General features: G+C 38.7%; 1 protein-coding gene across 2 annotated transcripts in view; it reads left to right on the top strand.

Annotated features, from left to right (window-relative positions):
* DPP4 (dipeptidyl peptidase 4) overlaps window positions 1–25,543 on the top strand; it is an 87,857-nt gene that overhangs the window by 57,909 nt on the left and 4,405 nt on the right. For both annotated transcript variants that reach the window (XM_008258668.4, XM_017342895.3), the window contains 11 exons: window positions 1,840–1,947; window positions 2,208–2,275; window positions 3,225–3,278; window positions 3,665–3,786; window positions 5,486–5,533; window positions 5,774–5,872; window positions 8,086–8,155; window positions 10,486–10,680; window positions 13,434–13,488; window positions 14,049–14,148; window positions 16,771–16,835. In XM_008258668.4, the coding sequence (XP_008256890.1) occupies window positions 1,840–1,947; window positions 2,208–2,275; window positions 3,225–3,278; window positions 3,665–3,786; window positions 5,486–5,533; window positions 5,774–5,872; window positions 8,086–8,155; window positions 10,486–10,680; window positions 13,434–13,488; window positions 14,049–14,148; window positions 16,771–16,835 (984 nt within the window). The remainder of the gene's footprint in view (window positions 1–1,839; window positions 1,948–2,207; window positions 2,276–3,224; window positions 3,279–3,664; window positions 3,787–5,485; window positions 5,534–5,773; window positions 5,873–8,085; window positions 8,156–10,485; window positions 10,681–13,433; window positions 13,489–14,048; window positions 14,149–16,770; window positions 16,836–25,543) is intronic.

Here is a 25,543-nt window from a genome sequence, read left to right on the forward strand (position 1 = left end):
GGAGCCCCTCAGAGACATCTCCTGCTTCTCAGTCTCACTGAGTTATGTCTTCTTTGTGCAAAATTACCAACCGTGTTGCTTCAAGACCAAGGAATGAAATTCCAGCCATCAAGACACATTGAATGAAAGATGAAGAATGAATCTCATCTAATCTTCCTGACTACCTCTATCAAACCCCATTTACGAGGGAAGCAAAGTGACACAAGAACTGTAAAGAGCTCACATCTCTTGGGTCCTGGAGGTGAAGCTCCCAGTCCAGGAAGACAGCCCCCTCCTGCTAGGTCTGGAGCTCTCGTAGCACTCACACGTCCTTTTTCTTCAGGCATTGATTGGGCAGAGGGGAGAGGTTTGCCAACATGAAAAGTGGTTTCCTCCATGGCAAGAGACACGCTACACTTCCTCACGACTCTTTGAAAAAAATATGTTTTTTCCTCTCTGTATTTAACCAGACAGATGCCACTTTTCACACATTTCTACTAGGCACAACTCCATCCAGGGGAAACAGGGAAATGTATTAAAAAGATAAGGCTGTGAACACAGGTCTAGAGAGGGGAATGTGTTTCAGAGCTCTGTAATGAGAACACCAAGTGTACTGCACGCCTCAGCTTGCTCCATAAATGAATTCGCTTTGAATCACTAAATAGAAGAGGGAAGCATTTTTCTTCCTTCCCAAAATGGGAGCTGATAAGAGAGGAAACATCGAGGGTGAAGTGAACCAACAATTTTAAAAGACCATCTTATACCTGCTCCCAAATGTAGCTAGGAAATTGAAATCATAACACGACACACTCCTTTCAGGCTGGGATAGACAATCTCCTACTTAAAATACAATATGTTCTCAGTACTATCTTTTTATTAAACTGCTTAAAAATGGGCAATTTTGTTCTGTATTTCTATAAACTATTTTTTGTAAATTATTGATCATATTTAACAAAATGAGAAGGCTTATAATAAAAATAACTACATGAATGTTTTCATACAAAATATAGGACAGACATTCCTTATGGTGTCTAGTCTAGAAATGGTTAAAGACTGTCTGACTTTCAAAAAGAAATATGTGTAAAAACAGGAAAGAAAAATTTCCCCAAATTACAAACTACCTCCAACCTGAAACAGTCAAAAATAATGTGTCTGTTTCAAGAAATCACATTTGTGACATGGAGGAAAATGTATTTCTTCAAGGAAAGACAAATGGTATTTCCACATACTATAGCCAGAAGTCATAAGTATTCTCCATAGACACCATATGCCCCAAATAACAGTAGCCACTTCTATTGATCAGGTTTCATATGCAAGCCTCTTTGGTGTGGTCCTTTCACTCCTTCCTCACAAAAACATCACCCATGAGTATGGTCTTCTGGTCTTCATTTTATTAATCAATTATTTATTTATCTGAAAGGCAGAGTTACAGAGAGAGAGGAGAGGCAGAGAATTCTTCTGTCCTTTGGTTCACTCCCCAAATGACCACTGGGGTCAGGATTGGGCCAGGCAGAAGCCAGGAGCCACGCGCTTCATCCCAGACTTCGTGTGCACTTGGGCCATTTTTCACTGCTTTCCAAGGTGCATCAACAAAGGAACAGCAGGGACTTGAACAGGTACCCATTTGGGATGCTGGGATAACAGGTGGCAGCATAACTCACTATGCCACGACACTGGCCCCTTGGTCCTCAGTTTAGGGAGGAATTTTCTTCCTGAGACTCTAGTTTCACTTGACAAGTAAATGAAGCCAGGGGGTTGAACACTGAGATTGGGAGGACTCTCAAAAACTAAAGTTGGCATTGAGATGACATAACTATGATACAATAGGCTTTGTTGCTGTTACTCTCTGTTGTTTTCTAGTTTAGACCTGCAGAACCTCATTTTACCTCAGATGGTAACAGCTTCTACAAGATCATGAGCAATGAAGAGGGCTACAAGCATATTTGTTATTCCCTAATAGACAATCAAGTGAGTGTTCTTACATAATTTATTTCAGGTTGACCTCCTTTTTTAGGAAATTAACATGGGATGGAAATCATTTGGCAAAGTTGATCACTGTATACAAATAATCGGGCTAATTCAAGTTCCTTAATGGTATTTGAGGTGCAGTGGAGTGAAGTGGGGAGACTCAACAAGCCCCAAGGCCGCTTAAATTTCTGATATAATTTATTCCTCCACGTAACTTGGACTGGAGAAAGTCTAAAAATTTATTTTTCAAATCCTATCAGAGTTGTACATTTATTACAAGAGGAGCTTGGGAAGTTATTGGAATAGAAGCTCTCACCAGCGATTATCTGTGAGTATTTTAATAATTGGTAGGATATAAATGTACTCATCGTAATCACGCCCTCTTTGCCCAGAAGTAGGGGAAAATTTCTTGCAAATAAAGAGTAGTCTATTTGGAATGTATTCAATACTTTTTTCCTTTTCAACATACGGAAGCCTTAATGATTTTCACATATGCTTAGCAGATTTGATACCATGCCACGAAGCAGCTCTACCTCTAGCTTTTACCTGCTTTATATTACAAGAGCTGTAGCCTCTTTTACATGAACACTGTGGAATTCTGAACTAGCATTCTGGGGGGCGTTTTGTTAAATTTCAGCTGGTGCTGAATTTTTGGAAGGCTTGGAAAGGCAATTTTAGCTGTCCATGTGTCATGTCTCATCTTACCTGGAAATTGGAAAGCTTTACAGAGGCTGTCCAGTCCCATAAATGAGTTGCTGGAAAAAAGCTTTGTTATTTTTATTAGGATCTTGGGCATTTCTGTGGTCCTTTCTTGGTCTCTTCACGGAGGAATTCTTCCACTGCAGAAAGACCCTATTTTGAAGTGGCTCTGCTACCCTCAGGAAGATGGGGCCCTTATCAGCATCTAGCTTGTGTTTTAAAACAGAAAATATAGGAGACATGACAGATAACTGGGGTCTCAGTTTTAGGCCAGTTGTCTACTCTTATTTTTCCTACAGAAGACTTCTTTTGAGTTTTTGCTTGTTACATTAATTAAGGAAGAAATGCCTAGTTTCATGTATTTCAGACTGTTGAGGAAAAGACTCTCCTATGAAGAGAAAATGGAGGAAAGTGGTTTTTGGTGGGTGGCAGGGCAGAGAAGCATCAGTGGGCGAAGGGCAAGTGCAAGCACACCTGCACCTGCACGTGCATCAGCGCTTGGCATTTGAGTTTGGGAGAATGGTTCTGATGTTTTCAACAAACATAATTAATACATATTTCTTTTTTTTTTTCTCCAGCTACTACATTAGTAATGAATATAAAGGAATGCCAGGAGGAAGAAACCTTTATAAGTAAGAGTTCTGTCAGGTTGCTGCTTTGATTTTTTTTTTTAGCAGATAAACAATTTCCAGACTCTCTTCATTCTTTCTTTTGCTTCTAACTAACAATTAAAGTGAAACTGTCACTGTGCACTTTTATTTCTTTGTAAATCAGTCTGCATGTCACAAAGAGAATGACTTTATTAGGTGTTTTGCAATATTTCTAAACAATGGTAGGTTTGGGGTTATTATTAATTCATGTATTTATTTCAGTTTTTTTTTTTTTTGAAGTTTTGAGGATTGCTTTGGCATGCCGGTACCTTTGAAAATAGCATATGGAATTATTCAATTCTGTCCTCTCATTTTTCCTTCCAGCCAGCACTTAATACCCCCTGTATTAAATTCTTTTGATTTTACAGAATCCAACTTACCGACCACACAAAAGTGACATGCCTGAGTTGTGAGCTGAAACCAGAAAGGTGTCAGTACTACTCTGTGTCATTTGGTAAAGGGGCAAAGTATTATCAGCTCCGGTGTTCTGGTGAGTCTGAGCTGCCTGGAGGGCCAGTCTCCCCTGTCCTCATGTGTCCCCCTTTGTGTTCTTTACCTCCCTCAGCTGCCATGCTTGATCTTTCCACTTACCAGCTCAGGTGCCCTCCTTTGTCCCCACAACCTTCTCACCATTGCCCTTGTCCAGTCTTCTCAAGTTCAAGGATTCCCCTCCTGCGTGCAGTTTGGGAAACAGTCTGCTCTGTTCTGTTCTCTCCATTTGATCTTAAGGATTTTTTGAAATCACCTCGGTTTACTTCTCTCCATTCGCATTTAAGTTCCTTCCTAACTAAGGGACTTGCATGGCTTGCTTGGCTGGCTTTAGGTTGAGCACTCACACACACACATACATGCACACACACTCTTATGTGTAACAGCACTTGTGTGTAACAGAAGCTCTTCATCCTTATATACACACGTATCGTGGTTTTTCTTTAAGATGATTACTTTATGCAGTTGCCCTTTAAATGAGAAACTTTATGTGGATGGTGCTCACTGCTCCGTATTCTGTTGCTATTGCTATTATTTATTAGAAATGAAGAAACCTGGGCAAGGAGGGGCAGAGAGACTTAAACAGGTCATACAGTTAGAGGCACAACAGGCTGTAAACACAGGCCTCTACCTCCCAAGTCATTTCTTTGAAACACTGAACTAGCTTACCTTTCCACATGAGAGGAAGAAGCTGAATATTCTGAAAAGAATGATCAGTGGCAGAAAAGCAGTCTCCAAACCAATTTTGCGGATCTTTCCTCACTAATATTTTTTTGTGTGTTTCTTTGTGGTTCTTCACTATGGCTGTTTTTATTCACCATTCCTTGGGCATGAGCTTTATGGTAAGCACTATACTAAAAGCTTTATAGTCATGGTCTTGCTTCATCCCTAGGAAAACTCCATGAGATAGGTATTGTTATCCTTATTTTGCGTGTGAGGAAACAAACATAGATATGTTGTCCTGTCACACAGCAAGTCAGCCGGGATTCAAACCCAGGTCTGCATAGTACCTTCACTGCTGTTTCAATCACATATAAAATTAATATTATCATCCAAATGCATCAAGATTATATAGCTCACAAAGTAGCTTTTCTATACATTACCTTCCTACTCTGCACCACCACAGTTGGGATAAATAGTGAAGATATGGGCTTGTGAGAAAAACACTTTCGCATGCCAGAAAGGAATTGCTTATCCAAGTCAGGCACTGCAGATGTGCGCCTGGCTCCAGCACTCTGCGGGGCTGAGACCACAGAGGGGAGACCTGCCCCTCCCGAGGTGAGGCCGGCTCCAGGGTTCTGCCCCCAGGGCTGGGAGGAGGGCAGGGCCTGAAAGACGGTATGGGCACCTCTGGATCTGGAATTGAGAATGGAAGGGGCAGTAGCTCTCATTGCAGCCCACTGGTGAGGAAATTGGTTCCAGAGATGATAACATGTCCAAGACACCCAACAGGACAGAAATTAACCTCCCACTTCATTCTCCTGAGCCCCATATCTTTCTAGCAATGATTCTTATGCTCAAATTGCAGTAATTTTAAAGGGAAAAACAGGTGACTAAGTTTTATTAAGCTCTTTATTGACTATAATATTTATTTTGTGCTCTATCAAAGCAAATTGGTGACAAATAATCTTTGAAAAGTCACATATGCTATCTTTTTTTATACTCATTGAAAACATAGCTTTCTCTAATTCTGTTAACAGGCCCCGGTCTGCCTCTCTATACTCTGCACAGCAGTGTGAATGATCAAGGTATTTTCTCATATTTCACCCTCTGTTTGCTTTTTAATGAACTGCATGTGAATAGGACCAACATGTCCTTAGCATTGTGTGATTTTCTTTGACTTTTAGAGTCTTAAAAATGACTTGAACACAGGTGTATAATCTGGGTACATACAGTCTGATCAGTGAATCATTATTTGATTTTTATTGTTTAAATAAACCAAATTCTTCACATCATAACAAAGTACTCCCGTTTGTGTATTTGTTAAGAACTGAGAGTCCTAGAAGACAATTCAGCGTTGGATGAGATGCTGCAGGATGTCCAGATGCCCTCAAAAACACTGGATTTCATTATTTTGAATGAAACAAGTAAGTTAAATTCCTGCTGGATCAGTACTTTTCAAGGAAGCATGAATAAAATATAATGATGCAATAATCTTGCCTGAAAATATACATTTTATATTACACATAAATCTAATTTAGGTTATTTTCCTATGAATTATTATGTTGTAAGAACTTGTAGTTTCACATTCTTTTGTCTTAAAATGCAAAGTCATTCTATGAAAAAAATTATTCTGTCAAGAGGAAAAGTATTTGGAGAAAATACAGTATTACTAGTTCAGTCTCTGTTAGTAATTCTATTCTACTAGTAAAATTAATTGTACATTTACCATAACAATATCCTAAACTAGTTCACCTTAAACTCAGAGAGTGAAAATATCTGTGACAATTGTATAAAAAATTAGAATTGGCTAAAAAATATTGAAACTTCAGTCTTGGAGGAGAAAAATGTTGACTTTTTCCTAAGCTTCCTCCCCTCCCACAGTGGGCTTCACCTCTGACCTGAAAGCCTGATCATGGATTATATTCAGAGATCACTAAGAATAATGAGTTTCTTTGTATAGAAAATCTCCACTAAGAAGTGGAGGATCCATCAGAAATTTGAGATTTGTTTTAAATGTAGAGTAATAGTAAATATTGAACTCATCCATTTGTAAATTAGTATTGGAAAGTACGGGGCATGTCTGAAGAACAACTTCAGGCATTGCTACTAGACTGAATGTGCATGTCAGTTACCCGGAACCTGAATGCTAACATGCACCCTGAAGTCAGCCAGTGTCCAGAATTTTAGTCGGTATCTTTAATAAGCTTCTAGGTGATGCCAGTGCGTGTTGTTGGCTCTTGAGCCACACGTGGAGGCAAGAGCCTAGGAGTTTCCTGGAGCTAATATGGACAGCCTGTGCAAAAGACATCAGATCCTGTGATGCAACCTTCTATTTCAGTTGGAAAACAGTGGGAAGACTGAAGGTCAGGGAAGCCATATAATTAGATGAAGGGACTCCCAGTTATAGGAGAGTCCCACTGGGAAGTGGTTATGACCATTCCACCTGCAGAAAAGAAGGGCCTGGAGGGGGAAGAGGGAGATAAGGAATGGGGAGGGTGGAACTATGGGAGCAGAAAGAGCCTCCCAAAGATTGTACATCTTTAAAAACATGGAACTAAAACACCTTCTAACCAACTATTACTGATGCAAACAAAGCAGAGAGCAAAAGGTGAGTTAGGCATATTCATTAAAAATATCACAATCATCTGATAGTTTCAAGTTCTATTGAAATTATAATAGAGATTAAATTTTGTTCTTGCAAGTATGTTTAATCAGAAGACATAAAATCATCAGCAAATACAAATAGAAAAGAAATCCATCTACATAAAATTATACTTTTTATCTTCCTTTTTGCATCAACTAATTGTAATAGACAAACAAAAAAAATTGTTACAAACACCTCTAGAAAAACAAATATATTTTTGATAGAAATTTCAGTAGAAATAATCATTGAAATATGGGAAAAGTCTTATTTTTAAAGCTCTGTTAAGGATGAGTCTAACTCATCCTTAATTTGAGAATAAAGGAAATTTATTTATTATTTAGGGAAAAATTTTATTAAACTAATGTAAAAGCAAGTACAGAGAATTAAATAGATCTGTGAAGACCATACAGAAGGTACACAACACTTTGCTCCATTTAAACCCAATTTCATTCTGTGAAACACAACTGAAAATGGGAATTCAGTTTTGCGGTCTGGGATGGCAAAAAGAATTACAAAAATGTTATTAAATCAGAATTTTAAAATAGAGTTGAGGCCAACTAAAATTCTAAACAGCTTCAAGAAAATTCAAGAAGAGGAAAACATTTTGGAGGAAAATTTAGAACATAAGCCATAAACAAACTAGATAAGTAGATCAGATGCCAAAGAACAGACTCATAAAAACAAAACATTAGAAATTCTAAGATGCACTTTTATTTTTTAAGGCACCAATGTGTTTAATGGATACATCAGAAACAACTTTATTGTTTTAATATTAACTAGTATTTTAACCAGAAAGAGAATGTTGTTGTACCTTAACGTGTAAATCCAAGCAGTTCATTTTTTTCTGTTCTAATTTAACAAATTGTTAAATTCCATATATAACTTATCACCAAGAGATAAGGAATGAAATCTTGTGCTAATGATTGTTTTTAAGAATGTAATCTTGTGCTAATGTTGTTTTTAAGTCACTAATGAATCTTTTTGTTTGTTTAGAATTTTGGTATCAGATGGTCTTGCCTCCCCATTTTGATAAATCCAAGAAATATCCTCTACTATTAGAAGTGTAAGTATTCAAGAGCAGAGAGCAATTTAGAAGTTAAGCATCATAGATACATGTTAGTCCAGTACAGCCTACTAAAAGTAGGGTCAACTACATCCTTTTTGTCCTTTTGATTTCTGACCCCTGTTTCCTCCTTCTGTTTTGCAATCACAGATCCCAACCTGTGTTTTCTATCATCTTCATAATAAAATAGGTACCCGTCTTCTGTCATATGGCTTGTGAGTTTTCTTTAGTTTCTTTCCAAGAACTTCAAGGGAATTCCAGAAGATGCTAGCATGCCCACTTTCATCCTTACCTTGTAGACATTTTAGCAAGAGATGAGGATGAGGACTGTTCATTCAGACTTGCCCAAGCAGCTCCCATAAGTTATCTTCATGTCATTAAGACCTCAAGTTTCTCTTCTAGCTCCTGAAATACCACTGCCTAGTATTTTTTGTTCCCCTTTTTGATGAAGAGAAATGAAGCAGGAGAGTATTCATTGCAATCCAAACTTCTTGAGGACCACAGAAAGTTTCAAAATCACAAGTCTTTGAACAGCAAATGTGAATTTGTATGGATTCTAAATATGACACCTTTGTAAAATGTTCTTTATGAATTATTAGGAATACACTTCACTTAAATCCTTCCAAACTTGCCCTTGTCTTATCTATCATGCCACAATGACACACTTTTCCTGTGCTGGCTTGCATTATTTCCCTTATTGAAAATAAAACAAACCAACAAATGTGCTAGGTGTTGTTGGCTTTCCACACTTTGCCTTATTTTACATAAAAGACAAACCAGTGAGGTGAATCCTTTGGCCCATTATATGGAAGAGGGACTGAAGCTCAGGGGCACAAAAAAAGGTGGGAGGCACAGATATTAGTATCAGGAGCAGCTTTATTCTGTTATATTCATGGTTCCATGAAAACTAAATGTGAAAGCACAGAGGGAAAGACAAGAATTTTAAACTTCTAGATGTGCTATTTCATTTTTCATACAACCTAATTTTTATTTCATGAAGTTCAACTCATTAGTAACACTAAATTGTTTGGGCATTAACTCCAATACAAAAATAGGATTCTTTAGGCAAAAGAGCGATTTTTAAAAAATCTCCTTTAACTCCTCAGTAAGTAATGATTAAGCCTTTCACTAAAAAAATTATAAAAAAGAGGTAAATTTAGTGCCTATTTCTGTTCAGTTACTTTCTTCCTTTTCCTTTCCTGAGAGGAATAGCTCTTTGTTTTCCGACTTAAAAAATAATAATCTTGTTTAATCTTGAGCATTAGGTAACTTGATTCATACCAGATATTAAGGCAATTTATCACTCTACCAAATTTAATGTCGTGAATAGACCAAGGCATTTCATTTCATATGTTGTTGAAAATGCTTGCTTTCCCAAGACATTCTCCTTTTTAAAGCTTGAATGTTGCAGTTTTTAATTGTCAATGAAAAAATGTAATATTTTGTTTAAAACTAAAATCCTTTCACTGTGATCTGAAAGAAGAGATAGGAAACATTAGCAAAGACAAGCAGGATTTTTCCTGTGTGAGGAGGAGTGAGCAGACCAGTGGGAGAAATCAGAAAGATCTGTGTCCAGGAATCCTGAGAAAGGTGCAACAATTGCATATTTAAATGAGTTGCAGTGATCTATAGGGAGTTTCTCTTGACAAACAGAAGTGAGAGAGCTTGATGCAAACTGCACAAACAGCTATATGTGGGGTAGAGCATAGCCTGTGAAGACTGCAGGAACAAGAGAGTTAATCTTGTTTACAAATAGAATATTGAACAATATATCTATTTTTCAATACAACATAGTTCTTTATCCATTAAAGTTTTAAGTAATAGTGTCCATGCAGACTTTGGTCCCTTTCACAGTGACTCCCGCACTCATAGTGGGAGCCACTCTAAGCTGGGTCCTCCAGGCAGTGTGAAAGATGATGCAGCAGTCAGAGTCCTTAAGGAATTAAAGTTGTAGTCTAGGAGTTTCTGGGAGCTGAGACGGAAAGATATATTCAAAGCTGCATTGATAGTTATCATTTTTTCCTTACTATTACTGCAGTATCTCAATTAGAGAAATTTTCTCTTTGACTTTTGAAGTTATACAATACTTAAAAAGTGTTGGCTTATGAAATCTGTTTGACAGCAATCTTCAAAGATATGACTGATAGGCATCTGCGAAGGAAACACACAGCCACCTTTAGAGAACCTGTTCTGGACACCCCAGTGGCTGACATGCTTTCAGGTTCCTGAAGGGAAAAGATGCACATTTCTTGTTAACAGGAAAAAGAAATGCAAGTACTCCTCATTTGATTCAGGAAAACGTTGAGGGCTAACAATTTGGATTTTCACAGATATGCAGGTCCCTGTAGTCAAAGAGCAGATGCTATCTTCAGACTCAACTGGGCAACTTACCTTGCAAGCACAGAAAACATCATAGTAGCCAGCTTTGACGGCAGAGGAAGCGGTTACCAAGGAGATAAGATCATGCATGCAATCAACAGAAGACTGGGAACACTTGAAGTTGAAGATCAAATTGAAGCAGCCAGGTGAGTGATTAGGATATGAATTCAAAGGTTTTCTAATATTTCACCCCTCAGTTTATATTTTAAGGTTGTAAAAGTGTAAAGAATTTAAAATTTCCTGCAATGAACTTGTAATCTTTCATCTTTGGGTAGGTTGTAAATGAAGATATTGTGTTTAGATAAAAATGTATGTAACTATAGATTTATACAAAGTTTGAAAAAAAAGCATTTCCTAAACTTTTCTCTGTATGTCACTCTAGAAAGGGAGTTGACATATGTGCTAACACCTTATAAGAACAGAGACTCAAAATTCATCAAACACAAAACTGCAGAGTAAATGTTCCCCAAGTAAACATCTGACTAAATAAGCAAGCCCATCTTTTACAGTTAAGGATCAGTAGAGGAGCCCAGTGTACATTTATACCATAAGGCGTGCCAAGTATGAAACTCTAGAGGTAGCTCCTAGAGTCTGGATGAAGCTGACTTCTATTTTAGGGCAACCATAGAGTACAACCATGATGGGTCACAATTAGAAGAGCCTCACTTAGTATTAATCACATTTCATTCTTATACAATCCACTTATGGGACTATAAATAGAAATGATCCGGCATAAGAGAGATTCTAATCATGAGTGATAGTTATCTTGTAATAGGCATGATGTGGAAGTTAGTGTTTTACCTGCAGGCATTGTTGTTAAAACTACGCAGCAGCCCTGGGAGGAAATTCTTACTCCTTATTATTTTACAGAAACTGAGACTCTTAGGTGAGATAATTTGCTGAGGTGAGTTGGGATTTGAATCCAGCATTCCAACTTTTACATTCACTTACTTGCAACTGGTAAATGGGAAATGTAATTTTTGAGTTTCCAACTGCATGTATATCTGGTGAAGCACAATAAGTGGAGTGGTTTAAAACAATGTTGTGTGGCCGGCACTGCGGCTCACTAGGCTAATCCTCCACCTGCGGCACTGGCACCCCGGGTTCTAGTCCCAGATGGGGCACCAGATTCTGTTCCAGTTGCTCCTCTTCCAGTTCAGCTCTCTGCTGTGGCCTGGAAAGGCAGTGGAGGATGGTCCAGGTCCTTGGGCCCTGCACCCGCACGGGAGACCAGTAGGAAGCACCTGGCTCCTGGCTTCGGATTGGCGCAGCACGCCGGCTGTAGCAGCCACTTGGGGGGTGAACTAATGGAAGGAAGACCTTTCTCTCTGTCTCTCTCTCACTGTCTAACTCTGCCTGTCAAAAAAAAATGTTGTGAAACAATAGACTTATGAAATGCATAAAATTCTATGAATAATTACATGGATGTAGAAAATACCTTTAAGAGAAGGAACAACTGAAGAAACAGAAGATGACAACTTATTAGCTATTCCAGAGTGGGTGAAATTCTTTGATACCGAAGGGAATGATTAGCTATTTTTCTGAACAATTGAAAAGGAAATTTAGATTAGAAAGGGCATAAGCCTGTTCAAGGGTTAAGCTTTTCTATTTGAAAATAAATTTTTAGTCTATCTAATCTGGTGCTCTGTGACAAAGCTCATAGTTTTCAGGGCCTCTCAAAATTGATCTACAAAAGTCCCAAAATTATGGAATTATGTATCCATAGTATGACTCCAGTTATGAAGGTAATGAGATGGAGCGTACTTATACAACTGGACACCATTTCTGCAATTATAAAGAATGATACACAACAACATGGTTGAATCTCACAAAGATCCTGCTGAGTAAAAGAAGCCAGACAGAAAAGTACACATCCTGCCTGATCCAATTTATATAATGTTCAAAACTGGGCACAAATACAGGTGTGATTTTTATGGAATCCAATAAAAGAGAAAGATTGCATCTTATCATTTTGCAAAGAGGAAAATGACATGGACACATGTCAAAGGCCATGGTTTCCAGGATAAGTTCACTTTGTAAAATTTTACTGAGTTGTACACATTTCTATATGTGTGTGTTCTTCCTTTTTAAAAAGTTTACAGGAGAACTGAACATTATTTTTATTTATTTTTCTAATATTGCTTAACTCAGCAGCCTAGGACAAACGTAATCAATTCAAAAAATAAAGGATGCGCTCTTCACTCCCAATACTACAAAGGATCCTGGTTTGCTATTTTTTTAAGTAAAAAAAGTCCTGTTAGTGTAAAGCTAATATTAAGAAGTAAATACAAAAAATATTTTTCTCAGTGCTTTACCTGAATTTCAATCCTGAACATAGTTTAGTAACAATAAACTTCTTAATCCATCAAGGAAAAACTGCTATTAGATGCTGCTGAACTAGCTAATCAACACTCAGCCTAAAAGGGGTTTTTCAGCCAATGGTGTTTAAGTTTCAGGTAGGGGATCAAGGACCTCTAAGTCCTACCCAGATATTCTCCAAGCCCTTATCTATCTTCATTGCAGGGACAGGCTCCTCAAACTGGAAAACATCTGGAGAGATTTAAATTCAAATATGTAAAGAAAAGTGCATCATCTGGGCTGAAAATCTCTATATAAAGCTGTGAAAAAAAAACTGCCAGGATTTGTTTTCTGTGAATCACACACACACACACATACACACACACACTAGTTTTTATGGACTCCAACAAGAAGTACACCTTGGATCTTAAGGTGAAATGATAGACATTTATGTAGGATGCTTTGATTATTGGCAGTGATCTTAATTTGCAATAGAAAGAAATAGAGGATAAATGGTGGTAAGTCTTCACATTTATGCAGTTATGTTAGTTTTCTGTGCACAGAGCTTTAGTGATTTGTGGTTTTTTTCTGTGTGTTTTAGACAATTTTCAAAAATGGGATTTGTGGACAATGAACGAATTGCAATTTGGGGTTGGGTGAGTAGTTGTTTGGTGAATCTGTAAGCATTCTTCCGTGAATATAGTCTAGAACCTGTCGATTTCTGATCTGTATGTAAATATTAGGTGAAATTCTATCAAGTCTTGGATCTCTGGGCAATATAATCTTGCAGTCTCTACTGAGCCTGTTTTACACCTCTGTTTGTTACAATCAGAGGAGAAGGTGAAGAAAGGAGAGAAGAGAGAAGAAGTATAAAGGCGAGGGAGCAGGGGAAGGGGAGATGGAGACATTTCCTCATGAATCAGTCAGTAAAGATTTTATGTTTGTTTTTCTTCCTTTAACTGATACTACATTGTCACTAGGGTCAGCAAAGTTTCCATGCTTTTCTCTCTACTGTTACCAAGAGAAGGGAACAGGGTTCTAAAAGTGTCGTCTTTAGATACTGTCCAATTAAGGCCAATTTAAGCCTTCTCTATCATGATTTCTGTCTCTAAAGAGGCGCAGTATATAAAGATGTGAGAAATGTGGAAACTGTGGTTCACTTGCCATATGTCCTTATTCTTTTACCTCCATAAAAATAACTGTTTCCATTCCTTAGTCCTACGGAGGCTATGTAACCTCAATGGTCCTGGGGTCTGGAAGTGGTGTGTTCAAATGTGGAATAGCTGTGGCACCTGTGTCCCGATGGGAGTATTATGGTATGTAATTGCTGTCAGATACAAAGAAACGCTGAGTAGTGACCTTAACAACTGAGTAACAGAGCCATTCTTTTGTGAATTTCAGTGCTTTTCCAGTGAATAATAAGCTGATTCATCTTAAGAGGTTCTTTATAGATACCTACCATAAGATCATCTCCTTTATTATGCCACAGTGCAAGGCTGGGTGGTGTTATATGTTATCTATGCTTTTAGTTTCTTCTGAACAAATTTTGTTTTCAAGTTTCAAAACAGCTCCAATGCTACATTTTTGCAGATAAACTCTTCCTTATATTTAATTCTATTTTCTGAACTTCACATATAAGCAGAATAACAGAAGTACATATGTCTTTCCCTTTAGAGTAAAGGTCAAATATAAGTAGGGTTTTAAGTGGAAAGAGGAAAGTCAAGACAGGGGAATTTCTTGGGGGTTTTGGTTTTTTTCCACTATCTCTTAGTAGGTGAAAGCTACTCTAGAACATTTTCTTCATCATTGAGAAAATATTCTACAAGGCATCATATACGTGTAAGGTAGAGGGAAGAATTAGTGGAAAACTAGGTAGGAAGGAAAAGTCTGAGGTGCTAAGGAGAGGGATTATTTTCCTGCACTTCTTACCCCATTTTAAGTCTTTTATGTGGTGTAAGGACAGAATCATTGATTATGAACATGTTCATTAAATATTTTATAACCTGCTAAATGGCAGTTACCAATCCTATGAAAAACTCTCTTTTAAAGTCTCTCTATTCACAAAAAGGCAATGTAAAAAATACATTTCTTTCTGTCAAAACAAATTGGTGGACAAAGTTTCCATTTGATCTGCAGACAATGGATTGGTTTTCACATAATACTTTGCTTACTAGTAATTGTTCTATTGGATGGCTTGTTATTGGAGACCTCTGGTGGTCAATAAAATAATACAAACAATCTTTGCTGATAAGAGGATTTCATTAAATATATACAGACCAACCTAAACCATAGGAACTTTCTAGACTTTATATATATGTGTGTGTAAATCTAAAGAGTTTTACTGAAAGACTGTATATAAGGAATATGTAAATGATATTTCAAGGCATATTTCTAAAAGTTTAAAACTGCCTTAGGCACTTACGCATAATTTTTTAAAATGTTATTTTTAAAAATTTCAGATCTTTCATATATAACATTGGCTAGTTCAGTAAGAGAGGGGTATTGTGTTCTAAGATAAGCAGAATTGAGGTCTTGCAGCTGATTGGGAAGTTTTATTTTACCCTTGAAAACCATTTTTCCATGGCGGGCATTTTGCATGGTAGTTAAGATATTTTAAGAAACCCGCATTACCCATTGGAGTACCTGGGTTTGATACCCAGCTCTGGATCCCCATTCCAGCTTCCTGTTGATGTCTCCTCCCTGGGAGTTAGAAGTAATGAATCAAGTAATTGGATTCCAGCCACGCACATGGGAGATCTGGATTGAGTTCCCAACTCCCAGCTTCAACCTCTCCCAGTCCTGGCCATAGCAGGTATTCCAGTCAGCAAATGGGAACTTCTCTTTGCCTGTCTATCTATCTGTCTCTCCAAATAAGTAAAAAAAAAAAAAAAAAAAAAAAAAAAAAAAAAGAAAAGAAAATTTAAGAAATGCTTGTACAATTACAGTAAAAAACGTATATAGTACAATGATAATATATCATTATATATTATTTTCTGTAACCTGCTCATTTTTAGGAGACAGCTTTCCAAAATAGTTATTTCAGATTGCTGAAGTTACCTTGGAAGTTGGACATGCATTTCCTCACTATTATTTAAAGGCAAATATACAAGATGTGTGATTTATTTTTATTATATAACATATATTTAATAATCCATAATAACTATACCAATTATGCAACCTATTTTCCACCATATTTGTAGATAAAAGTATTTATGTAACTTCAGCAGACCAGATATTAATATAATTTGTTTCATTATTATAACACAAAATTATTAAACATTTAATTATTAAACATTTAATTATTATAACACAAAAATTGAGGTTTCTGTACTAAATGAGAGAAAACAAATGTTTAACTTGCATCATGATGAAATAGCTGAGCTAGTATGGGAATGATCAGTGAGTTCTTTCTTGTCCCCAACTTGCCAAAAATAAAAATAAAATATGTTTCAAGTAAGGGACTAATAGCTGAACATTTTTAGGAGACTCCAACACTAGATTATGATAAATTAGAGAATATACTTGTGTCAGGACCAAAAATTCAAGGCAGTGGAGGCATGAACTGACCTCCTGATTAAGATTATTGGAGAGGGTCATAAAATAATGTGATGATTCCTGGCCACTTATCACTTCCCAGGTGACTTTTCTGCAGGTGAGTTGTTGGTTGGGTCTTAGATCTCTCAGTTTGATCTCCCTGCAGCTCCATCACAATTGATGAGTGGGAATTGATCAGGGCTGAATGTGGAAAGATAGTAGACTGAGCAGGGGTCTGGGAACCAGTGTCTACAGCTACATTAACAAGCCCAATCTGGAGGAGCTACTTCTGAGAGTGACAGTGGACACCCACATCTGAGTTAAGACATAGGAAAACACCTAAAGTAGAAGGAAAATCATTTGTCACTATATGCATTAAGCTTTTGTTCTTTTTCCCATCACAGACTCAATATACACAGAACGTTACATGGGCCTCCCAACTCCAGAAGACAACCTTGACCATTACAGGGTAAGAGATGAGAAACTATACCCATTTTTATCACCTATTTATAAGCAGTTTAGGGACCTTTTTTAAATGTATCTATTCTAGAAAATATATATTTTTGATTTCCAACAAAATTCTTGTTAAAAAAAATAACACAGGTGGTTTAGAGATTCTCCAATAGTTTCCCTTACTATATTCTGCATAATTACAGTCTTTATCGTATGCTATATAGGTCACAATATGCATTCATTTGGAAATACAAAGCAACACCAGATAATTACTTTAATTATAAAAATTGCAGTTTAGAAAACATGTCAAATTCAACATATTCCTCTAGAGCCCAGAAGACTCTCTAAACCTTTCACTATGTATTAAAATTTCTTATAATATTATCATAATTAAGTTTTGTATATACAAGCTGATAATATTCCTACTCCTAGCCAGATACTTAGGGTTTCTTCTTTTTTTTTTTTTTTTACAAGATTTGAGTAAAGCAGGTTAGGGGTAGGTGCAGTTAGCTGGGCACTGCCCTGACCAGCCCTGAATCCAAATTACTGAAGAGCATCCACTAGGCTGATTGCCTGGATGTAAGAGCAGCAGGCAGGTTGCCCTGCAGAAGAACTGTGGTATTTAGAGTATGGTCTGGGTGCAGCCATCATTGACAGCCCCCATGTGCTAATGTGACCAGAACATTCTCTTTGGAGCCACCATGATGATGCTGGAAGTACTAAGGTAAGTACTGGGGACACCTCTCTGTGCTATAATTAAGACAGAAAAGTAACTGTCTTCAAAATGAGCTGAACTGTGGTCTTTCCTAATGTCTACAATTCTGCTTGTCATGTTAGTTGAAAAAAAAAAAAAAAACAAGAAAAACCTTAAAATTTACAGTGATAAGATAAACTGTCTTTCATGTGATATTCGCCAAAGGATGCTGATAACCTTTCCCAAGATGGTGGATTAAAAAGAAATAAAGGCAACAAGAATAATTTAAGAACACAGTTTCTCCTCATCTGTGTCATGTCTTGCAATACACATTAATACCCTGCACATTCTTGTAAGATGCCACCAGTCATTTTGGATTCTGAAGCCATCTGATCAAAAACAATACAGCTTGAGGGTTTCTAGTCTTGCAATGTAACTGTAGATGATTTAGTTTTACCTGTTATTTCCAGCTTAATCAGCAAAACGTATGTGTGTGTGTTAATGTGCTTCTGCTCATTCCTACATATGTGTTTCCATCTCTGTTTTAGAGTCAAGATAGAAAAGTAACCAACTGCAAAGGAAGATGGACAGTTCATCTTCCCCTACAAAGCAGTCCCATAATCTGGTTGTCCCCATTTCTGCTAGTGATCCCATCTGATCCTTTGGACTCAATTCTCCCCACCCTTTTGCCACCACATCTCATAGCTGCTTCAGACACCCTTTCCATCTCTGTAAGCTTACTGCTGCTGTCATGTGGCCTATCTCCTATCCCAATCTGTCCCTTTTAGCATGTCTTCCCACATTGCTGTCTATTCCCCACAGAGCAAGGAGACTAACTGCAACCCTTGACACTTTAATGGTGCTTTCCTGTAGATTCCATTGAGTTCTGTCCTCAGTCTCTAGCCAGGTACTCAGCACCCTTCTTAGAACAGCCTCATTGGTCTGGAAAGCTGTTTTCTCTGAATAGTTTTGAGGCTTTTTATATTGTGCCTTTATTTTCTCTTCCTTGTGCCTGGAGCGTTAGTGTACCCCTCTACCTCCTCCTGCATTTGTGCTGCCCTCCCAGAGGATTCATGTCCCCTTTTGAGTCCCCCCTCATATTTTTTTCTGTGTTTCTATGTTGAATTAATAGTTACTTTGTACCGAATTTGCAACTCTGCAGTGCTAGTTATCTGGGTTTTCCTTAACATTGTGTTCTTTGGATTTCCCTGTGTGAAACTCAAACCTTAAACCTTCTCTGATTTAATGTAAGGGAAACATTGTATATGAGTTATGGTTCTCCATCACTTCTGTCATTTTACGACTGGAATTTTTTTTAATGACACAACCATTGCTAAATACTTTTTGATTGCTAAAGAACTTTCTCAGGTGTCCCAATGTGCCAACAGCTCCTGAAACCTCAAAGGTGAACTGCCCAGAATCCAAACCACTGAATGAGCATGCCAGATGATAAGTCAAAACGTTCATTTACAAAATCCCATTCTAAAAAGCCCTGGAATGCAGACGCACAGGGTCAAGTTTGAACCCTGACACCTAAGGAAGCCCATGTCACCTGTGCTGCTTCCACATAAAACTCTAGCCAGCAGGAGTGTTTCCTCTTCACCAGCCCTCCCTATAGAATTGCATAGGATGAACACTTCTAGTCTGCATTTCAATCTGCATCTTTTCCAGTCTTTCCTACAGGCTCCTCTTGCACACACTGATCCCCCACTTCCCCAGCTCTACCCCACCTATGACGGTGGCCATTTCCATCTCTCCCCTTAGGTGTTCGCTACATGAGGTAGTCATGTAAATAGAAGTCACTTCCTACTGCCAATGGCAACACACGCACACTGGGTGCACAAAGTCACTCTTTCGCTTCACTGCACAGATGGCTCCCGAGGACTGTTTAATCCTTCCACGCCAGGAGTCGGGTTTTCTTGGCACAAAATTCATTGCTGGCAATGGACACATTAAAACTGCCAGTACCAGGGAGCTAAAGGTTCCCAATGTGTTACTCAGAGGAATTGTTTAGGAGGGTGACAGTTAAGGTGGGCAGGAGAAAATGAGGCAAATGCATCACTGAATTGTCTCCACCGGGGTAAGTTGCTTCCTCTGAACGTGGAGAACTGAATCTAAGTGCCTATTTTTGGTGCACAGCAGGCTTTAGAATAAAGCTGCCCTCCTTTGTTTTTTAAATGAGCCTGTGCTTTTGTCTCTGGCAAGAAGAATACATTCAAAGATTCTATTTTCCTCAGAGGCCCCAGCTGCCCCTCTGGACCCCATCTTTTACTTTTCTTTCCCAGGTTGTTTCTCTCACTTTCTCTCTGTCTCAGTCTCTCTGTTTCCCTCCCTCCCTCTCGTCCTTTTTGAAAAGACAAAGAAGTACACCACCCTGTGCTTTTCAGTGGGTCAGAGGAAATATTATGAAAAGGATTCCCATTTAGTCTTGGCTGGAGATTATTTTCAGTATATTGAGGTTAGGAATTTCCAAAGTATGTTATAAGAAAGGTCTTGATCTTTGCCGTGTTTTCTGCTAAAGAACCATCATTATAGTAGCCAGAATTATAATCTTTTGAAGATAATGTAGTTTTTAATAAAACCAAAATGAGAAAATGGATTCATTTTTAGGTCATTGATGACCTGTATTTGCAAGTATTATGATAAACCCACATCATGAAAAGAAGCACAACTTGTGAGATAAAAGATCCTATTCACCACTGAGGAAAGGGAACTGGAGGAACCATTCACATATGTGGAAGGAACAAGCAGGAATGTCATGTACAGTTGTTCATCTTGCACCCTGCTGAAAGCCGGTCTGCACATTTGCTAAGGTCTGCACCTGGGGGCTTCCTCCAACCAGAGGGAGTTCCCTTTCCTACTCCTTCAGTGCTGCCATATAGATTAGGGGACTCTGGGGCTAACGCACAGACTCAATGAAATGGCACAAGCAGTGACTCTGTAAGACTCTTTTGGGTGGTAATTACTCACCTACTGCCAAGAGGCAAGGCAAGAACACTTTTCAAGGATATCAGGAGCTCAAAGAGGAAGCAAGACTACCACCCATGTAAAACCTTAAGAAGCTGATGCCAGCAGCACGCCGGCCATGGCAGCCATTTGCGGGGTGAACCAATGGAAGGAAGACCTTTCTCTCTGTCTCTCTCTCTCTCTCTCACTGTCTAACTCTGCCTGTCAAATAAAAAAATAAATAAATAAAAATTTAAAAAAAAGAAGCTGATCCCATAGCTCAAATGGGTAGCCAAGTGTATGAATGAGTGACAAATCTGAGCCAGTGGGCAGTGTAGCTCTATGAAAACATCTCTCTTGCAGTGAGTCTCAGTCCAGAGCAGACAGAATTGGTGACATATTTGAGCAAAAAGAATCAGATTCCCAAGGAGATAACCCTCACAACCATTGGAAATCAGCAAACAGCAAGTGCAACAACACCTTATGGAGTGGGTGCCAGATTGGCATTGATGAATGACCTCTTATGTGGTCAGTTGTAAGTCTTTCCATCAAAACTGAACACACATTAACATGTGGTAGATTTTTATTCACTCATTTAATGTGCCTATTTAACTGTTTAACTCTTCTAAAGTTGATACTTTGTTGATGAAAAAACATTTTTTTGGAGGAACACAAAAGGAAGTATGTAATGAAATATGAACTTAAATAAGATGAATTAGCCAATATGTATGCAAAAGACTAATGGCTGCTAAATTGTGGCTCTGGAAATCCAGGAATTCTATCAGTTGGGAACACACAGGGAGAGGAAGAGGAACGGCCATGGAGTTAGGGTTCCACCTTCCTGTATACCTCTCAGAGAGAATCTAGCTTTATTTATTTCCTTCTTTTTCTCGTTCATTTGTTAAGTGCTTTTATGGCCAGAAACTCTTCGAAGCTCTTGATGGGAATCAGTTCTGCATCAAATCTTCTGAGATAAATATTCTTTGTCCATTTTACTGACATAGAAAGTGAGGCCCCAAAATATTACAATTCATTTGAGGGCTAGGAAAGAGAGAAGGCACTGAGTCCACAAGAGAAGGGTTGAGGAAGATGGAGAGGAAGAACATGGGTGCTGTCAATGGATTAGAGAGGAGGAGGAGGCATGGTGGACAAGTGAGTTGCAAGAACAGGGATTTTTCTGGGGAATCTGTGAAAGAGGTCCAATGAAGTGAGGAATAACACAGAAGGGCTGTGGGAAAAGTGGACCAAATTGTGGCTAATAAGGCAGGGCATGGGCTGGGGAGGAAATGGATTTATGAGCAACACAGAGAGAAGTGTAAGATCAAGGGCAAGAGAAATGGGGCCCAAGTCCTGAGCCTTGTTGCCAAGAGAAGAGGGCAGCCTGGAACACACAGAAGGGACTGATTTAACTTGTAGAGGAGATTTATTTTGCATTTTGCTCAAAATTTGATAGGCTTTTGGCAAGTGTATGAAACAGTCATAGATTTGGCAGTCTTCTGCTAGCAGATTTGAAATGTTCAATCCTTAAGAACTGCTGCATCGTTAGGTTATGCAAAACAGGGTGCAATTTTGTAAATATGCCATCTTGTACTGATTTGACATTTGTTCTATTATCCCAGAATATGCCAAAAGGAGAGAGACCTTCAGATTTAAGCCAAACCTTAACTTGTTTGTTGAGTGCTGATAAAATGTTGACTGCTGTGTGATCTTTAAAGAAGCCAGTGTTGCTTGGTGAGGCCTGAGGTAGAGCCCCCTGTCTGGGGTTGATGGGAGCTCTTTCCTTGGCATCTCCTGGGTACAGTTGTTTGAAAAATATAAACAAATAAAACATCTGCTCTACTGGGTTGAAATCATTTTTCTTAAACATTTTCTGTGGCCTCTATTGTGATATTAATGGTGCTCCCCAAAATGACATAATTTAAGATTATTTACTTGTGCCACTTTGGTTGCATAATAATTCATGGAGAAATCTGGAAAACCCAAGATAACATATCATGGAAGTGCTGGGCTGTTGTCCCTGAGAGAGAATGACTTTTGATTTTTCTACAAGAGCCTGGAAATAGTGATGATCTATTGGGCTGTGACATCAAGTTAAATAGAATCTGATGGTAAGGGACATGATGGGCCTGAGGAGGTTCCTTAACCTCCCTGAACCACAGTTTCCTCATCTGGATAATGGGGATAATCAGACCTACTTTACAGGGTTATTGAAGCAACTACGTGTGATACCCGTGACCTCCATGAATTAAGCTTATGAGGCACAGCAGCTGCCACCACTATTATCTTCAGGAAGCACATTGTCCTTATGTTTCTTGATGGCACAAGGGCTGCTTGAAAGTTGTTATACCTTCTGTCTCTCACAGTACTCCCCTACTCTTATCAGCTCCCTCTTTTATTTCAAAAATACAAAGATTTATTTGTTGGAAGGTAACTGAGGAACCAGCATGATCCAACGAGGAGCTACAGATGGTTCTTCTTGGGGATTGAGGGAAAAGCTCCTTACAGAGATGCTGTGGAATCGGCACTGCCACTGGACCAATCCTTCCCACTTCTCTTTGCCAGACTGTTGCTGGCAGCGGGGCTCTCCGGAAGTTTCTAGCCTCACGAGCATGCCAACTGCACCACCAGTGCATCCTTGCCCATTTATCACTGTGAGCTTCCTTTTCAGGAGCTGGTGATAGACTATTCGGCTTCTAACTTAGTCATCCATTTCTTTTTTTATTTCTGTTTCCATGGTTAGGCAAAGGGGGATCATCCTGTTTTGGTGGGCTAAAAAAATAGCACCATTATTTTTTCTGATCACTAATCATAATTTAATGCATACATCTCTTTCACTGGCTTTATGTGTTACCTTCGCGTCTCAAAGGGCACACACAGTGGACTGCAAAGAGCTTTAATTGGGAAGCCTGGATGCGCAGTCTAGGAGGGAATGATCGGTGGTTCCAGAGGCAAGGTAACAGAGCTACATTTCTCTGGGGGGGAAAGTGCCCCGTGCAGTCCGAGAGCCCTGCTGTGAATGTGTGCCTCCTGGCTGCTTGTCTCCCTCTCACAGACAGGTCCCTCTGCAGGCGTCTCCCAGTGAGCAGGGAAAGTGTGCCTTTGAAATGGCACACTTATCTTGCAGTTGCAGGGGAAGCTTTTGTTTTATTTTTCTCTTGCTGCATTAAAGTATTTGTCTTTCTTTCTTTGTAGTGTAATATTGTTAATGTAAAACAATTTGCATCATGACACTTTTATCACAGTTTTCGTCTTTTTCTCAGTATGTTGCATTTCTCACCATGTCTAGTTCATCACAGCTACAGTGTGTACATCACAACATTTATCTTAGGCTCAGGGTTTTACTTGTTTATAAAAATTGTCTTCTTTCAGCCTGTATTCACTCCATTTAAGAAAAAAAAGGCAGCCAGAAAGTGTTTTGGTCCAAACTCCAGTAGTTATCACATTCCTTGCTAACTGTCCTGCGTATTTATATGCCTCCTAACTATTACTCTATGTTTCAATGACATTTCTCAGCTTCATGGCTCAGAGAGGTTGTCGGAGCAGCTTTTGCTGTTCAAGCTGCCAAGTAAGGCAGGCCCATGAGGATTTTGGGGGTGAGGTGAGGTGACACACTTGTATATTTGGGTCAGGTCTCAGTGTCGAAGTTGACTGCTTTCCATGAGCAAAGAGCTAAATTTAACTTGCTGTTTGGGGGTGGGGGCAAGGTGGGAGGAAATCAGCAGAAGCTGAGCATGACTAGCAGAAGTGATCGTGGAAGAGGACTGTAATAGGAGCCATGGTGGCCTGATAATCAGAATATTAATTGTCAGAGTCACTATTCAAGCCTCAGCCTCTCCAGTCTCCAGCTTCGAACGGTGCATGTCAGGATCTTTCAGGGGCATTTATCTTGACATTTTTTTTCTCTGAAGGGAAGATGATTGCCTGGGGTCCTATCACCACATGAAGCTGTATACCATCTCCACAGCCCAAAAATCAGCCTCCCAAATCGCGCAGGGCTGTGCACACTAATCTGTCTTCAAATTATTTGAGTGTGAGAATTCACTGTATCTCAGAAGCCAGAGTGCCCACTATTACTGTGTGCCTCAAATTCCAGGATAGTTAATTAATATTTTACTTCACACTCTTCCTTTGCAGGGGGACCACCTCGTAAGCAGCCTGGGATTTTAGTAGCAATGCAGTGCAACACAGGAAGTAGAAGGGATTTCGGTGTCAGACTGTCCAGTGCTGACACTTCTTATCTTGATGCAGGCTACTTACCTTCTGAATCAGTATCTCCACCTAGGAAGCAGGATTGATATAGACCAATTTCACACAGATGTTGTGAGAATTTGATATGACAGTGTTTTTATAAATTCTTCAAGAGGCTTAGCACAGTGACAGGCACAGAGTAAATGCTGAATGCATGCTAGCTACTGCTATTAACATCATAATAGATGGGTTTAAAATAGCCATAAGCTGTCTCAGTAAATTTCAGAATGAACATACTTTATTCTTCCTAGCCCAGATGTTTCCACTTGCCTCTGCAAAACTGGTACTAAATAGAGTGGACAATAGAGGTGCCTAAAGATTTCTTCCACTTACCCATGTAATTTATAAATAATTAGTACCAAACTAAATATAAGAAAAGTCATGAATATAGAAAAATCCCTTTTTGCATGGATTTTATTGCTAAAATATTGATTGACTAGATGAAAAGAATGAATGGATGGGTGAATGATTCATTCATATGGTTGTTTGGAAGGATTCATACACTGATGAACTTATCTGGGACATTTCACCAGATGAAAAGTTTCTCAAAATAGAAGTATGACTTTTTAATGAGTCCTAGGTATTTATTATGAACATTCATAAGTAAATTCTCACTTTGGGTCAGAAATGGATATGGTCACTCCTAGAGAGAGGGAAGCAGCCTGAACATGAGTGGGAAGGCATTTGCTTTAAGCTCCCCTTAGGGGCTGGGGGGACCTTGGGCACCTCAGTCAACAGAAACATTTTGGGAGATTCTGTAAAGTTGGAGGTTTTCCACAAACACTGTGTCACAGACCTCTCACATCAGCATCAGCAATTTAACCTTACAGAGAGGT

Source organism: Oryctolagus cuniculus, chromosome 3 (genome assembly GCF_964237555.1).
Source record: "Oryctolagus cuniculus chromosome 3, mOryCun1.1, whole genome shotgun sequence".
In the NCBI taxonomy this organism is placed as follows: domain Eukaryota; kingdom Metazoa; phylum Chordata; class Mammalia; order Lagomorpha; family Leporidae; genus Oryctolagus; species Oryctolagus cuniculus.